This window comes from Oncorhynchus keta, chromosome 26, assembly GCF_023373465.1.
Source record: "Oncorhynchus keta strain PuntledgeMale-10-30-2019 chromosome 26, Oket_V2, whole genome shotgun sequence".
Classification (NCBI taxonomy): Eukaryota; Metazoa; Chordata; class Actinopteri; order Salmoniformes; family Salmonidae; genus Oncorhynchus; species Oncorhynchus keta.
In genome coordinates this window covers 26,365,323-26,378,010 of record NC_068446.1, presented here as the reverse complement: position 1 = coordinate 26,378,010, position 12,688 = coordinate 26,365,323, and the positions used below count along the sequence as shown (strand labels likewise).

At 44.0% G+C, this 12,688-nt stretch overlaps 1 protein-coding gene across 1 annotated transcript in view; it reads left to right on the top strand.

Annotated features, from left to right (window-relative positions):
* LOC118358670 (glypican-1-like) overlaps positions 1 to 11,454 on the top strand; it is a 59,222-nt gene extending 47,768 nt beyond the window's left edge. The window contains exons 4-9 of the mRNA XM_052480448.1: positions 2,082 to 2,247; positions 2,522 to 2,652; positions 2,778 to 2,918; positions 3,234 to 3,367; positions 8,099 to 8,274; positions 8,476 to 11,454. Of these exons, the coding sequence (XP_052336408.1) occupies positions 2,082 to 2,247; positions 2,522 to 2,652; positions 2,778 to 2,918; positions 3,234 to 3,367; positions 8,099 to 8,274; positions 8,476 to 8,681 (954 nt within the window). The 3' untranslated portion in view covers positions 8,682 to 11,454. The remainder of the gene's footprint in view (positions 1 to 2,081; positions 2,248 to 2,521; positions 2,653 to 2,777; positions 2,919 to 3,233; positions 3,368 to 8,098; positions 8,275 to 8,475) is intronic.
* The last annotated feature ends 1,234 nt before the right edge of the window (positions 11,455 to 12,688 follow it).

Genomic DNA, 12,688 nt, shown 5'->3' with positions numbered 1-12,688 from the left:
ATATGGCCATTTTATTTTTATTCCATATTGTTATTCGTTATTCACTGCATATTTATTCCTCGTACTACTATTTTGTAAAAAATTAAAGAAAAAATCTTGAGCTTTAACTCTGCATTGTTGGAAAAGGACCCCTAAGTAAGCATTTCACTGTTAGTCTATACCTGTTGTTTACAAAGCATGTGAAAAATAAAATATGATTTTATTTGTCTGAGGGGCAGATGAATAATGTAGCTAGGCTAGCTTAACATCTGTTCCCCATCATAAGTGAATTACAGAGAGGTCTGGCCTTCCTGTCCCTGTTCCTACATCCACTGTCTACTTGCTGAATACTTGGCCATTCTACATTTTCTCTTCAAACATGGCTTTAAGTAGGGTAATAGTGGGACGCTTCTCTGTCTCAGCAGTGGATGTATGCCATTTTTTTATGCTCTTGGTGGTATAAAGAGTTTCAAAAGGTGATTCCTGGCACACTCTTGGAGAGAGGAAGGAGCCTTTGAAAAACATTAAGGTTTTAAGTTCATGTGAATCTTACATTACTATGAAAGTACTTTAAGTCTCGAATGTCATGTCTAATGTGTAATCTGTTGTGTTTTTTAAAAAGTGGATTGATGTGTATTTGTGCGTTACACATCGAACATACACAAGCTGTTTACACAAACACCACAGAGGCCAATAGCCACTTGCAGGAATCCAGTGGATTCTCACTCCCTTCTTGCTAAAAATAACCACCATTTCAAACCACTCTTTATGTTGGCACAAAGAGGCCAGAGTCTGGCCCATTTAAATACAGACTGGGTTTCCAGTACATGATACCACAAGCTTTACCACCTTTAAATAGAACACAGGGAGAGGGAGATATAGAGGAGGAGGCATAGAGAGATCCATGAACGTGCATGTATGAGAGAGAGAGAGAGTTTGAGTACAGTGAGAGGATCTGAGAGAGAGGATCTGAGAGAGAGGATCTGAGAGAGAGGATCTGAGAGAGAGAGAGAGAGAGAGAGAGAGCAAGCATGCAGATGGAAGAATTCCTTTGAGCTATGGTTAATTATTGTCATTACTGCCAGTGATGGTGGCTGCTGTAACAGTGAGGCATCATGGGCATCTGTCCCATCATTGATCTTAATTTAGCAGCCACCAATAACTGGCCTCTGCTCTGCTCCACTCCCCCTCCTGTTATGGCACACTGTAGGAGATCTCACACTGGGATGTCACAATCAATCGGTGACTGTCGGACGTGCTAGGAAGCCGGCTGTCTGTTTACATTAAACCCTGTTGATGTGTCCCTGTGAAGTCTGGCAATACAAGGACCGGTTGTAATGATGCCTCTTTAATCTTGTTATCTGATCAGTTTGCTTGTAAAGTTCTTAATGGTGTCAAACTCTAGACATCCACATTAAGGAGCTAAATTTGAAACTGCAATCTGGGAAAATGACATGGGTCTTCCTCTGAATGCATGATTGTCTTTGGAAATGATGGCTGACTCTTCTGACCACAAACATCTACACAACATAGACCAACATATCCACCTCTTTATCCACTATCTAACCACGGTCATGTGTTAGCTGCATGGTAGTGTTGCCCTTCCATATCACACAATACTCTTAATCATAATCAATACATGATAATCAAGATTATAATACATATTATAACCACAAATGCAATGAGGGTGAACTTCTGTCTCTGTATTGGAGATGGTGTACGCATTCAGAGACCTGTGTACAAAATGGCAGTTCTGGAGGGAACCAGTCAGTACATCAGGGGAGGAAAGATGTCTCTAAGTGAGCTTTACTGGGCTTTTCATCGGTCTTCGCACTGACAAGTGTAACGGCCCCTATCGCTGGAGCACAGCTATGCACAGTTCACTTGATACATATAGAGACCTAAAAAGTAGCAAGGAACAACACTCTACTCTACACAGGCGCCAGTCATCATGCCTGAGTGAAAATAGAATTCAGAATAGCAGTTCTTTTACACATTCCAACTCGCCGTATTACTCATAACTCCTCACAGTTGAAGTCAAAATTGAAAAGATGCAAAGCTCATTGATGATGATGATGATGATGATTGGTCTTTTCCTCCAGGTACCTCTCAGCCCAGAGTGTACCCGTGCCATGATGAAGCTGGTGTACTGTCCTCACTGTCGAGGCCTGGCCTCAGTCAAGCCATGTGCCAACTACTGCAGAAACGTCATGAAGGGATGCCTCGCCAATCAGGCCGACCTCGACACCGAGTGGCAGAACCTCATCGGTGAGAGACACACATGTCCACCCGACTGCACGGACACGGACACGTACGCACACATACACACATGTGCGAACACACACACACACACACACACACACACACACACACACACACACACACACACACACACACACACACACACACACACACACACACACACACACACACACACACACACACACACACACACACACACACACACACACACACACACATTGCAAATATAAGCACACACTCAGTCTTTCCCCTTGTTAATATCCTGTCTCTGTTTGTCCAGACACCATGCTGCAGGTGGCATCTAGTTTCAGTTCTGACCCCAGTGTGGACGCGGTCATCTACTCCATCCCCCTCCGTATCTCAGATGCCATCCTCTACATGCAGGAGAACACAGAGGTCTTCACCAGCAAGGTCCGTTCAACCAGCAACAAACGCTGACTAAACCTTTACTCCCACGCTCTATGCTATTTTACATGTGTTTGAGTCTCAGATGTGTATGTCTAAAGGTGTGTGTTTTACTGTGTGTTTGGTGGTAGGTGTTACAGGCCTGTGGGACCCCCAAGGTGGCAGGCACACAAAGTTCAGGGTCTGAGGAGAGAAAGAAGAGAGTTAACCCCGCCAGCACCGTAATGGAGTACAAACCCAGCCCCACCGCAGGGGTCCGGCTGGAGATGCAGGTGTGTGTGTCATTAAAACTGCATGACATCCTCTCTGTTGAGTCTAATGTACCCAGTAGACCAAGAATATCTCTCTCTCTCTCTCTCTCACTCACTCACTCACTCACTCACTCACTCACTCACTCACTCACTCACTCACTCACTCACTCACTCACTCACTCACTCACTCACTCACTCACTCACTCACTCACTCACTCACTCACTCACTCACTCACTCACTCACTCACTCACTCACTCTGTGTGTGTGTGTGTGTGTGTGTGTGTGTGTGTGTACATGCGTGTTTTGTGTTGACTAGTTTGTCATTTCTCTCCTAGATATCTGATGTGTCCAGTAAGCTGCGGGAGATGCAGCAGTACTGGGTCCAGCTGCCAGCTGCTCTGTGCAGTAGTAAAGTGGCAGCAGGAGCAGCTAGTGATGACAAGTGCTGGAATGGCATGACCAAGGCCAGGTATGTTTGAGCACCTGTCCTGTAGTTTAGCTGTCTGGCATAGACAGACTGTTACTGACACATTGTCAACAGGAATATGTAGCATACCATCCCATGGTGTACTATCCCGCTTCAAATGTCTGAGAACATCTGTACTGTGTTGGAAGTGGAACCCTGAGATGCCCTTTAGAATGAGGATGAACATGCTAACCATTCACAGAGCTATAGACACAGCACTGCCTATTTGTCATGCAACGCTCTCTCTGGTTAGAGTGAATCCCCAAGACCCTGTAAACTAAATAGATGATTGAGCAGTTTACCTCCCCTTCTGCAGAGCCACAACTCCTCCCTTATTGGATTGAGATTGGGCATTTTGATTTATGGAGGACTGTTTACGCTGAATAATGACTGTCTCATAAAAAATGTATGTACTTGTGGGTTCATGGGCGTGTTTGTGTTAGCGTTAAAGCAGCATTGGACGCTGATATAAAAGTGTATGTGCGTGTGTGTGTGATGCTGAGATATTGAAATATGTGACAGGCCATGTCATAAAACTGCAACTCCAAGGCAATGGGACCATTAGTAATGCATGTAGTTAGGGCTGTGGCGGTCATGAAATGTTCTCATCCGGTGATTGTCAAGCAAATAACTGCCAGTCTCACGGTAACTGACTGTTAATTAACATAAACACATTTAGCATCTCCTGGCTTCCACGCATAGACTACAAGCCACTGATGCAGATCTTTGGAACATCTACATTTTAGTCTAAGTCTAATAAATCCATGTAATATAGCCTACACCATCACAATAAATCCATGTAATATAGCCTACACCATCACAATAAATCCATGTAATATAGCCTACACCATCACAATAAATCCATGTAATATAGCCTACACCATCACAATAAATCCATGTAATATAGCCTACACCATCACAATAAATCCATGTAATATAGCCTACACCATCACAATAAATCCATGTAATATAGCCTACACCATCACAATAAATCCATGTAATATAGCCTACACCATCACAATAAATCCATGTAATATAGCCTACACCATCACAATAAATCCATGTAATATAGCCTACACCATCACAATAAATCCATTATTCATTTTAGACAGTTCTAAAGAAACATGATATGAAAAAAAAGCTGTCTATTTTAGAAGAACAGAATAGCATACTCTGAGTTGTCCTTACGTTAGGCCCTATATGTATGTGCCCTTTATGTTTACTGTCTCGTGAGTGAGTTTATTAGGAAGTGCATTGGAGATGTTGTACCCACTGTAACTATTAAAACCGTACCTAACCAGAAACTGTGGATTGATGACAGCGCGAACCACTGCATTTAATCATGGCAAGGCGACTGGAAACATGACCGAATACAAACAGTGTAGCTATTCCCACCGCAAGGCAATCAAACAAGCAGTGTCAGTACAGAGACCAGTAGAGTCGCAATTCAATGGCTCAAACACGAGACGTATGTGGCAACGTCGACAGTCAATCAAGGATTACAAAAATAACTTCTTTACGCGCTTTGAGGACAATACAGTACCACTGACACGGCCCGCTACCAAAGACTGCGGGCCCTCCTTCAACGTGGCCACGTGGCCGACATGAGTAAAACATTTAAATGTGTTAACCCTCGCAAGGCTTCCGGCCCAGACTGCATCCCTAGCCGCATCCACAGAGCATGTGCAGACCAGCTGGCTGGTGTGTTTATGGACATATTCAATCAATCCCTATCCTAGTCATCACACTGCACTGCATCACGTCACACTGTCCCGTCTGGACAAGAGGAATACCTATGCAAGAATGCTGTTCATTGACTACAGCTCAGTATTCAACACCATAGTACCCACCAAACTCATCATTAAGCTCGAGACCCTGGGTCTCGACTCCGCCCTGTGCAACTGGACTTTCTGACTGGCCGCCCCCCAGGTGGAGAAGTAGGAAACAACATTTCCACCCCGCTGATCCATTTCCACCCCGCTGGGTGCGTTCTCAGCCCTCTCCTGTACTCCCTGTTGACCCATGACTGCATGGTCATGCATGCCTCCAACTCAATCATCAAGTTTGCATATGACACCACAGTGGTAGGCTTGATTACCAACAACGACAAGACAGCCTACAGGGAGGAGGTGAGGGCCCTCGGAGTGTGGTGTCAGGAAAATAATCTCTCACTCAACATCAACAAAACAGATGATCGTGGACTTCAGGAAATAGTAGAGGGAGCACCCCCTTATCCACATCGACGGGACAGTAGTGGAGAAAGTGGAAAGTTTAAGTTCCTCAGCGTACACATCACGGACAAACTGAAATGGTTCACCCACACAGACAGCGTGGTGAAGAAGACGCAACAGCGCCTTTCCAACCTCAGGAGGCTGAAGAAATTTAGCTTGTCACCTCACAAACTTCTACAGATGCAAAATCGAGAGCATTCTGTCGGGCTGTATCACTGCCTGGTACGGCAACTGCACCTTCTTCAACCGCAAGGCTTTCCAGAAGGTAGTGGGGTCTGCACAATGCATCACCGGGGGCAAACTACCTGCCCTCCAAGACACCTACAGCACCCGATGTCACAGGAAGGCCAAAAAGATCATTAAGGACAGCAACCACCCGAGCCACTGCCTGTTAACCCCACTATCATCCAGAAGGTGAGATCAGTACCGTTGCATCAAAGCTGGGAATGAGAGACTGAAAACAGCTTCTATCTCAAGGCCATCAGACTGTTAAACAGCCATCAGTAACATAGAGAGGCTGCTGCCAACATACAGACTCAATTCTCTAGCCACTTTAATAAATTGATTTAATAATGTATTACTAGTCACTTTAAATAATGCCACTTTAATAATGTTTACATATCCATCCTCTTACATTGTGTGTATAAGGTTTGACTACTTGTTAGATATTACTGCACTGTCGGAATTTGAAGCACAAGCATTTCGCTACGCTCGCATTAACACCTGATAACCATGTGTATGTGACAAATTACATTTGATTTGTTCTGGCTATGCCATATGGCTTTGGGCTACACTAGTTAATTTAGCAGACAAGATTTTCTTAGAACTCTAACCCTGAAGCTTATAATAAATCCTGCTATGCCCTCCGACGAACCATCAAACAGGCAAAGTGCCAATACAGGAATAAGATTGAATTGTACTACACCGGCTCCAACTCTCGTCGGCTGTGGCAGGCCCTACAAACGGACTACAATGGGAAGCACAGCCGCGAGCTGCATAGGTGGCACGAGCCTATCAAACGAGCGAAATCACTTCTATGTTCAGCTTTTCCGGACGACTGTTTGATCAAGTTCTCCGTAGCCGACGTGAGTAAGACCTTTAAACAGGTTAACATTCACAAGGCCGCTGGGCCCCGGATTACCAGGACGTGTGCCCCAGGCATGTGCTGACAAACTGGCAGGTGTCTTTACTGACATTTTCAACATGTCCCTGATTGAGTCTGTAATACCAACATGTTTCAAGCAGACCACTATAGTCCCTGTGCCAAAGAACACTAAGGTAACCTGCCTAAATACTACAGACCCGTAGCACTCATGTCCGTAGCCATGACGTGCTTTGAAAGGCTGGTAATGGCTCACATTAACACCATTATCCCAGAAACCCTAGACCCACTCCAATTTGCATACCGCTCAAGCAGATCCACAGATGATGCAATCTCTATTGCACTCCTAACTGCCCTTTCCCACCTGGACAAAAGGAACACCTACATGAGAATGCTATTCATTGACTACAGCTCAGCGTTCAACACCATAGTGTCCTCAAAGCTCATCACTAAGCTAAGGATCCTGGGACTAAACACCTCCCTCTGCAACTGGATCCTGGACTTCCTGACGGGCTGCCCCAGGTGGTGAGGGTAGGTAGTAGCAGCACATTTGTCATGCTGATCCTCAACACTGGAGAAACCTCAGGGGTGCGTGCTCAGTCCCCTCCTTTACTCCCTGTTCACACACGATTGCTTGGCCAGGCACGACTCCAACACCATCATTAAGTCTGCAGATGACACAACAGTGGTAGGCCTGATCACCGACAACAACGAGACAGCCTATAGGGAGGAGGTCAGAGACCTGGCCCGGGTGGTGCCAGAATAATAACCTATCCCTCAACGTAATCAAGACAAAGGAGATGATTGTGGACTACAGGAAAAGGAGGACCGAGCATGCCCCCATTCTCATCGACGGGGCTGTAGTGGAGCAGGTTGTGAGCTTGAAGTTCCTTGGTGTCTACATCACCAACAAACTAGAATGGTCCAAACACACCAAGACAGTCATGAAGAGGGCACGACAAAACCTATTCCCCCTCAGGAAACTAACAAGATTTGGAATGGGTCCTCAGATCCTCAAAAGGTTATACAGCTGCACCATCGAGAGCATCCTGACTGGTTGCATCACTGCCTGGTACGGCAACTGCTCGGCCTCCGACTAGATGGACAGACACATACAGTACAAAGGATGACAAATCAATAACTGGTGAAATCGATAGACTAAATCCCTGAAAGAAAATTGATTTGTCCAAACATAAATACCCACAGATTAGAACAGAATAAACCCACAAAAACCTACTTGCCATACATCTCCATCATGGTCCAAATTCACATTGCAATAATGTGCAGCAGGAGGCCTAGTCCAAAATTGTGTCATCCTCCTGCAATGTGGTACCACAGAAATCCACAGTAGTACCAAATGCGTTGCCTGCGAAGTGACGTGTTGATGTGTTCTGTGTCCAGGTATCTTCTTGAGGTGATGGGCGACGGCCTGGCCAGCCAGATCAACAACCCAGAAGTGGACATCGACATCACCAAGCCAGACATGACTATCCGCCAGCAGATCATGCAGTTGAAGATCATGACCAACCGTCTGAGGAACGCCCTCAACGGCAATGACGTGGACTTCCAGGATGCCAGTGAGTGACGGGCGGCAGAGAAGAGGGGGAGGAGGGTTGAGAGAGGAGGGAGTAAGGGCCGAGAGTATAGTAGACAGGGTGAGAGTGTATGGGGTATTGGATGTGTAGGTTAGAGTTGGGAGTGTATCAGAAACATGTTGAACCGCTTGGTCTCACTGATATCCTAATTTCAATTAACCAAGGCCTTTCCCTTGTCTCCAGGTGATGACGTCAGTGGTTCAGGAAGTGGAATGTGTACAGGCGAGTCATGTGCCCGTAATGGACCTCGTGTCATTGTGCCCAAAGCAGACAGCACCAGATACTACAATCATCCTGAGAACAAGAAGGTGAAGGGCACAGGAACCCAGACCCACCCCTCCATCCTCCTCCTCCTGCTCTCATTGGCCACACTGCTGCGCAGGCGATAATGGACCGGTGGTGCATCCAGTCGAGACTGTGTTTTGGAGTAGGGCTCTGAGATGGAATAGAAGAGAGAAAAAAGGGGGATGGGTGGGTAACTTTGCCAAATAGGAAAGGATTGTTATTGAATGAATGGACTACCTTTCATTTTAATGAGAGAAACACAAAGAAATTGTCCTAATAATTTTTTCTTGTTTTGATTTTTTTTTTTTATGTGGCAAGTAGAGCTGGTCTTTGGCTTATTTTTATTGTTTCTATGCTTGGGTGGTGAACAAGGATGGTTCACATGCTAGATGCAATGTTTGGATGCCACAGGCTTCTTAGCGATCATGCCACTCAATGTAAAGTCAATGTGACCTTGTTGCAATGTTCTAACAATGCCAATAACTTGACAGTGATGTTGTGAGAGCACTGTGAGAGACGGTTTGGTGTGTATCTTTCAGTGTGCTAATCCAATGCATTTGTTTTTCATATCAATCACAGTGACAGGGAATTTGGATCTCTCAAGTATATTAAATCAAAAATAATGGTTTCTTGTACTTGTAATATACTTGCATGAATAGCACATTAACACAGCACCATTGACAAACTTCACCTGAGAGGGCATCTGTGAAAGCAGTATAACTATATACCTGACCTCTGCTGAAGGACTGTAGAAAACCACTTTTGTCAGACTAGGCCTATAAGCCTCTCGCTGGGCCTGATATTTTCATTTATCCATCTGGTCTTAAAACTTGTAAAAACCACCATTCTGTTAGCAGTCAGGTGATAATGCATAGTTCACTTAGCCAGAAACACACAGCATTTACACATGCCGAAAGAAGCCCAACACACACATGCAGATCTTTTTACAGATCTTTTTTCAGAACAATTTCAATCATAGTGTACCAGTTGTGGCATGATGACGGAGACCTTGGTTAGTATTGTTCACTCAACACATCCTAGCGACCTGTCCAAAAAAACAAGACGGGTCCACCTTTTTGTACATATTTTCTATGTCTTATAATATAATGTAATCTATGGTCATTAACCCAAGCTTAGGGGTCTGAACCTTCCCCACCTGCCATCTACACAGTTGACTACAGCTGGATGTGGAGTGGGAATGCCTTGACTAAAACGCAGTCACATGTTCTCCAAACATTGCTGGAATGTGAGATTGTAATGAGATTGTAATAAGGTGTAGTCAGTGATCTAAGTGCATTGTTGGAGCTGGCTCATGTTCCCCCCCTGTCACACACAGGAGGACCATTTCAAAGTGTCTGTGTGTGTACAGTTACAAGTCTCATAGCAGAGAATACATCTGATGTAGTGGCAAATTATGTATGTATGGCCAATGGTGATTAAATGTTCATATGTTGGGGTTGAGTAATTTAAGACATCCAGACAGTATGTGGATGTTAGAATGGGGAAGATCTGGTGACACAGTGTCCGTTAATGTAACGCAGTGGAGGTGTCAATGTACTGGTGTACGGTATGTAAGTGTGTGAATGCTTGTCTTTGACTTTGTGTAAAACTGTGTGTGTGACTGTTTGACTGACTGCATATAGGCACAGTATGAATGGATGCATGTAAAATGCATGCTTTAAGACTGTGTGAATACAGCGTCTGATTTCCCAGGAAAGAAGCATTGAAAATAGAGCTAAATGAAACGGAAACAATAGACTGAGAGCATGAATACGGCTTTCCAGTCTTGTTTACCATCCCCTAAATTTGCACTGCGCCTTGTTTCTCCTTCAACACAGGCCCATGAGACTGCATGTTTCTTCCTTAACCTGCTTTTCATACGGTACCCAGGCACATTCAGTAGAGAGATATTGTGTTCTTAATTTCCCTTACTTTAATTGAGGTGGGAAGAAGATCAACAGAATGCAGGCCCATTCCCTGTTACCTGCAGATTCTTATAGCTCTTAATTTAAACTCTTTGTGCTGTAAACCTAACACTGGGCTCCTCAGTGCAGATCCCAGGGCCAACGCATGCTGAGCAATCGATGAGCAGGCCCTCTCTCAATGCACAGAGAATCAGCACAATGGAAAATCAATGGGTGAGAAGAGCCATGTTGAAGTGCTGATTGATTTGGATACAGATACAGACTGGCTGATTACCATACGTGTGTGGTGCAGATCTGGGTACAAACACACGTATTTGAGTAATTGTTATTTAAATACTTTTTCTGTATATTTGAGTATTTTCAAATATACAGCCCAAAATAATTACTTTTGAGTATTTGAATGATTATTTGTAAAAACCAAATAGTTGACCAAATTGCATTTGAAAGTATTTTCCAAATACTTATTTAAAATAATATTTGAAATACCTATGTTAAAGGCATGGGAGTGTATTCGAGCCATGTATTTTAGTATTTTCAAATACTTTCCAAGTATATTTCTAAATACATTCCAATAATCAACTACTGTTTTTTATTTTTTATAATTTTGTCTGAATACTTAAAAAAAAAATGTATTGAAAAGTAATCAAATACCTGAAATAGTATTTGAACCCAGGTCTGGTGTGAGTGTGTTTTTATGTGTCAGGGTGTGAATGAGTTTATGTATTTGGAATAAATGGATGAAAAGAAAAACAGGGGCCCCAAGTATTTTGTGAATACGCTTAATTGTCCAACTACCGTGGGAGGCATAAGTACAATGTGACAATTTGAAAAAGTGTCCAAGTTATGAAAAATTAAAAAAATACATTTGCAACAATGCCGAGGTGAAAATATGTCAAAGCCCTGTCGTTTTTCCCCTAGATTGTGTCAGTTATTATAAACGTGATGACAAAGATGCCTGACTGACTGTTCTTTTTAACTGCTACTTGGGATATAATAGAGTCAAGAGTCAACAGTACTAGGATGCTGTCCATACAATGTTTCATTATCATTAGTTTATCCTCCTGCACATTATCATGTCTCTCAAATCATCTGGCACACAATTTCACATGAAATCAAGTCACCACACTCCATGTTTCTACAGAAATTCTACTCCCAAAGTGCTTTAATATAGCAAGATCTGTCTCTGTGTAGCTGTCAGATGACGCTGTAGTTCTTTTTCAGGTTTTCAAAGTGTCTCTGAGAGTTTCTGGGCCAGGTTTTGACCCCGGCTCATAAGTATCGTCTTTGAGTGTCTGGATCCTGAGAGCACTTGTTGCTTTTGGCTTTCAACACAGAGCTGTTTGGGTCATTGGGCTAAGCTGTGGACACAAACACAGAGCCATGCTTATTCCCAATCTCTCTAGCGTCTAATGGGTCGTGACTGACAGAAATAATGTCCTGCAGTGAAGATGGGGCCTTATCCTACTCTGATCCTACCCTAAACTAACCCTCTTGCCAGATTCTCCTTGAACCTCTCAAGATTCTGATAGGTTACCTCTGGTTTGTTCAGCCATTGCTACTGGAAAAATCAATGGGGAAAGAATAGGGTTTTGGAAGAAACACAGAAAAGGTCTGTGTTAACCTCAGACCTTTTCTTCTGTTTCTTCAAAACCCTTTTCTCATGTACATGCAATAACAATGCCTTTGCTTCCATCTAGTGACTAAAACTTGTATAGCTTTAAATGTGTAATTTCCTTGTCTGAACTCGTACAGGAGCCTAATACAAGGGTTTACACCCTTGTTGTAGTCTAGTAGTTCAGGGTTTCCCAAACTGGGCCTGGGGCCCCCCCTGGGTGCACGTTTTGGTTTTGCACTATCACTACACAGCTTGATAATGAGTTGGTTATTTTAATCGGCTGTGTAGTGCTAGGGCAAAACCAAGTTTGGGAGAACCTGGCCAACTAGACTACAACAGGTGTCTGAACCCCACCCCCCCCCACACACACGCTCATCCAAACCAACTCATCCCAGCCTGACTGTGTGTGATGTCCCAAGCAGCTCCTTTCATGCCCCCCAGCATTTCTTCCAGCTCCCCTCCCTCCCTCCCAATGTGTTTCAGCTCCTCTCAAGGATGTGCTCCCTTCCTTCCTTCCTCCCATCCAGCTGAAATTGGCAGCTCCCCGCCTTCTCATAATCGTTGCAAGCTT